The 5,095-nt window shown below is 47.3% G+C and overlaps 1 protein-coding gene across 1 annotated transcript in view; it reads left to right on the top strand.

Moving 5' to 3' along the window:
• The window catches only part of Stox1 (storkhead box 1), a 58,602-nt gene that overhangs the window by 50,015 nt on the left and 3,492 nt on the right, over positions 1-5,095 (top strand). The window contains exon 3 of the mRNA XM_021205738.1: positions 1,263-3,606. Within this exon, the coding sequence (XP_021061397.1) occupies positions 1,263-3,606 (2,344 nt within the window). The remainder of the gene's footprint in view (positions 1-1,262; positions 3,607-5,095) is intronic.

Below are 5,095 nucleotides of genomic sequence, written 5' to 3'. Positions count from 1 at the left end.
GTGTGTGTCTGTGTGTGTGTCTGTGTGTGTGTGTCTGTGTGTGTGTGTGTCTCTGTGTGTGTGTGTGTCTGTGTGTGTGTGTATCTGTGTGTGTGTGTGTGTTGTGTCTCTGTGTGTGTGTGTCTGTGTGTGTGTGTGTGTTGTGTCTCTGTGTGTGTGATGGCTCATGTATGCCATGGCAATACACCTGTGGAAGGTCAGAGGACAGTTCACAGCAAGAGTCAGTCTCTCACCATGTGCATCTCAGGAATTGAACTCAGGTCCTCGGGCTGAGCAGCAGGTATCTTGGTCTACTGAACCATCTTGGCAGCCCAGCACTGGGACTTCCTAGAGGTATTTCTCCTACTTTCTGGACGGTTCTCTTCATATAAATACATGTTATAATCAGACTCTGGAGTATTTGCAGCTCTTAGCTCTGCCTTCGCAAACCACGTTTGAATGTGGGGGTTTATTTTACCCTTTAGGATGTAAGGGATCATTCTGTATATTATATTTCTATGGCTCTCATCGACTTTTATCTCCATGTTTGTTCATCAGGAATGCTTCCTCCAGGGGTAGGTCTTTGTTTTTGTTTTTTGTCTTGTAATTTGTTTTTTTGTTTTTTTGTTTGTTTTTAGTGTTGAGGGTGGAACTCAGGGCTTCCACTAGGCACTGCTTTCCTGATGTGTCTTCAAATCTTTTAAGTTGCTTTCTCTCCAGTGATATTCAGGCTTCTGTTTTCTGTACTCAGCCATTAGCCTAACATGTGTCTTCATGGGGACCAACTTATATATAGAATGTAGTTAATGTGTACACATATTATTCCTTGGCTTGTTTGGTTTTGCTTAAGATAGGGTCTCACTGTAGCTCAGGCTGGCCCAGTTCTCAAGATACAGCGCAGGGTGGCCTTGAAATGTCGACAATTCTATGACCACCTCTCCAGCGCTGACATTACAGATATGAAGCGTGTGTGTGTGTGTGTGTGTGTGTGTGTGTGTGTTCAGACATGTACGTGTCGCAGCTCACATGCATAGGTCAGAGGACAACTCTTGGGAGTTGTGCTCTCCTGACACTTTGTAAGACTGAGCGTCCAACTCAGGTTGTCAGGCTCGCATACATGACCTGTCATGTCATGTCAGCACCATTACCTGATGAGTCGTCTGACCAGCCAGCATTTTAACTGCTGGTTTTGCGTACAATTGGCTCCAAGTTTGTTAATCAAATATGTGCTCATTCTGAATTCCTGATTTTCCTTTTTTTTAAATTTTAAAATTTTTTTTTAGGTATTGCTGTTCCCTCCCCAGACATTCTCTACAGCACACTGGGGGCTCTAATTCAAGAGAGGAAGATTTACCACACTGGAGAGGGCTACTTCATAGTTACCCCAAGCACGTACTTCATCACAAATATGCCAATCCAGGGAAATAAAAGTGCCCTCCTGTCAAACGAAGGGTGCTCAAGGCCCGCTTCTGGGACCTACCTGATAAGTGTGGATTGCTGTGCAGAGCCCACTCAGGAGAACGAGGCTCCCGTTTCCCACTGTCGTTCATGTCAGTGCTACCCTGATACAAGCATGCACGACTCTAAGGACCTCCCGACTGCTGCAAAAGTGACTAGAAAAAACCAGGAAGGTCTTGAGGAGACCACAGCTTTGACCGAGAATCAGGTAGTTTCAGCATCTGAAGACACCCACATCTGTGTGAACCCCAAACCATTACCATACACCAAAGACAAAGGTAAAAGATTTGGTTTTGGTTTCTTGTGGCGCAGCTTATCTAGAAAAGAGAAGCCCAAAGCCGAGTACCACAGTTTCTCCGCACAGTTCCCACCCGAAGAGTGGCCTGTCCGAGATGAGGACAGTTCCACCAACATCCCCCGAGATGTGGAGCATGCGCTAATCAAAAGAATTAACCCTGTACTGACTGTTGACAACTTAACCAAGCACACTGCCCTAATGCAAAAATATGAAGAACAGAAAAAATATAACAGCCAGGGCACGTCGATGAATATACTGACAGCCAGGCATAGAGATTCCTCTAAAGAGGTAACTGGGAAAAGGCAGGGCCAGCTCACCAAGCCCCGCAGGCGGGGCTGTTCTCATAGGGGTAGACACAAAGCACGGAGCCAGGGGGGTGAGCTGGAGCCAGAAAACCCAGTACAGGAAAAGGCAAAGCAGCCCAAGATCCCCACAGCCCAGCCCGCACCCCGCAGGAAAAGCCCCAGTGAACAAGTTCATCACTTGCATGGCAGGAATCCAGCTGTGCTAGGCTCCCACTTGATGTATAAAAAGCAGATCAATAATCCGTTCCAGGGCATGCATCTCCGAAGGCACCCTGTATCCAAAGGGCACGCCCTTCAGAAGACCCATGGTCTGAAACCTACTTGCACTGGGCCAGAGGAAAAGCCTTTCTGGAGCCCAAGCTCTTCAGACCCTTCCAGAGTCTTTGATGGTGAAGCCCAACCGCCATATCCGAAACAATTTGGTGATAAACTTGAAGCAGAAAGCACGCATGTGGTGAAAACTCCTGTCCACCCAGTCAGCGACAATTTCAGAGGTGGCCCAGGAAATTATCCTCCACATAGAGTTTTGCCAGGACCCCCTCGGTGCTGTTCCTTTAGGGAAAGTATGCTGCGACCTGGTGTATATCACCAGGAAAACAAGGACCACCCTGAAGTCTTGCAGAAAAGTTGGTCCGCCTGTGACATGTTCTTGGGAACCAAAGAAAAGAATCAGGTCCTGCCCACACAACGTTGTTCTTTAGGCACAGACTCCTCCTCTGTGCATGCAGAGGATAACTCGACAGTGGATAAAACACTACACCAGTTCCAAAACCTGGGCATCTTAGATTGCCCAGCTGGTGCAAAGCGTTTAAGGACTCATGAAAGACAAGATGGCGACTCAGAAGAACTAAGTAGGAAGGCGTTTCAAGTCCCTGAGGCGGAGATTATGAATATGGAAACCGAGGGGCTTTCTGACAGTGATCAGGACCAGGTGGCTTTGAGTCAGAGTGACCCTGGGGATGACGGAGGCTGCAGTTCCCTGTGTTTAGAGGACGAGGACTTCTCTGAGACAGATGATTTCTGTCACTCGTTGCCAGGACACACTCAGCACTCCTTTTCAGGCGGAGGCACGTGGAATCATTTGGGAACACCAGCCGTGACAGGGAGATCTCTGACTGACTGTAATAGCAGAGCCATTGAAAGGAATCACTGGTACAAGGCCACCGGGTTGTTTTCAAATGCAGGGGAAAGCCCAAACCCTGATCTCGCTGACAACCCTGGCCTAAATTCAAGGATCCCATGGGATTTCAACTACGAAGGAGAGCCCACTGTTGCCCATGTCCAGACCCCAGCAGCTGCTGGCAGAAGTTTACTTGCGTGTTCTACAGTAAGGAAAACCAGTTTCCCAGTTGAGATCCTGCAAGATTCTCCTGGTGATAGGGGAAAGAATCCAATTGTCTGGAGACAGAGCCTTCCAAGTCAGGAAATGAAAGAGCATTTCACAGACAAGTTACAACTTGTCAAGACCTCACATGGGCCAGTGTTGGCTCAGGAGACACAGCGAGAACACCTTGAAGGGACAGAGAATTACAGCATGATGGGAGACAGTGGGATCGATTCCCCCAGGTAAGGATGCAGAGGGAGTACTGTATTAGCTACTCCTGCAGGGGTTGATGTGGTGAAGCCGCCTGCTGAGGGACTCCAGAAAGAAAAGTATAACAATTCCAACAATCTTGGGGGAATAAAGTGTATCAAATGACAATGCAGTTGCTTAGGACAGAGGTCACTTTTTAAAAAATATTTTTATTCTTTGATAAGTTTTTTGTATATATGTACATATATATATATATATACACACACACACACACAGGAAGGATTTATTTGTATGGGTGTGGTGTTTTGCCTGGGTGAGCGGATGGGGAAGGGAACGTGGACAGCCTCGTCACCCACCTGCTGGAGGGCTTCAAAGCAGCATAATTAGAGTTTCACAATTAGAAGCCTTCAGGATGAACTTTGGGGAAAATAATCTTATAAGGGTTGCCAGACTGCCCGATGGGAATCAAATGGGAGGTCAGAACCAAAGTCTTTTCAACAAAGCGCTGCGACTCCAACCCAACCTGTCTGGACAGACTGTCTTCCTTCCCAAGGCACAGATCATTCCGGCATGGGAGGAAGGTCCTCTCTCCCTCCCTTCCTTCTGATCCATTTTCACTCTTCCACCATACACTCAAAAATAAAAGGCTTGGGCCACCATTGCTCAGCATAAATACAAGTATTTTAACAAGAATCCATGGGGGCAGGGGAACTGGAGACACGGCTTAGTAGATAATACTGGCTGCTCTTCCAGAGGCCCCAGGTTCAATTCTCACCACCTACCTGATAGTTTACAACTATCTATAATTGTCACACACACCCCCCCCCCCCCAGGATCTCATGCCCTCCTTTGGAGTGCAAATGTACAAGTAGACAAAACACCCACCCCACTGACAGAAGTCAGTCTTTTAACTAGAAATCATTCACAGCCCTGTGCCCTCTTCCACCCACTTTATCATGGCTTATTCCACAGCTGCTATCACAGCTATATTGAAGTTTGGGTTTTGTTTTGTCAGATTTTTAATTTTTTTTTTTTTTGCTTATGTGTTCAAAACATATCTACTACATTCATGTACAGGCCCCCTTTGGAGGTCAGAAGGCGGCTTTGGGTCTCCTGGGTCTGACGTTACCGGCGATAGAGCCACTGAGCTGTGTGAGCTGAGCTGCTGTGCCTGCCCACTCTCCAGACTCTGTCTGCTGTTTGTTTTTGAGACGAGGTCTTACTATGTAGACCAGGCTAGCCTCCAACTTGGGACTTTGTTGCTTTACTCTTCCAAGGTTTATTTTGGGGGGGGGGGTCAGGTGGGGTGCCGTTTAGGTTTTTTTAAGAGACTCTGCTTTGTACTCCAACTGCCTTGAACTCCAGATCCTCCTATGCAGCTCAGAGTGTGATGGCTAGCATTATCCCCTAGGAGACATTAGCTGGAGGAGGTGAATTGAGATAGGAAAGCCCATCCCAATTGTGTGGGCAGCAGGGTGGCAACATTAAAAAAAAAAGAGAGAGAGAGAGAGAGAGAGAGAG

This window comes from Mus pahari, chromosome 9 (assembly GCF_900095145.1).
Source record: "Mus pahari chromosome 9, PAHARI_EIJ_v1.1, whole genome shotgun sequence".
NCBI classification, from domain to species: domain Eukaryota; kingdom Metazoa; phylum Chordata; class Mammalia; order Rodentia; family Muridae; genus Mus; species Mus pahari.
Note: the sequence above shows the minus strand (reverse complement) of the source record. Positions and strands in the feature narration are given on the sequence as shown.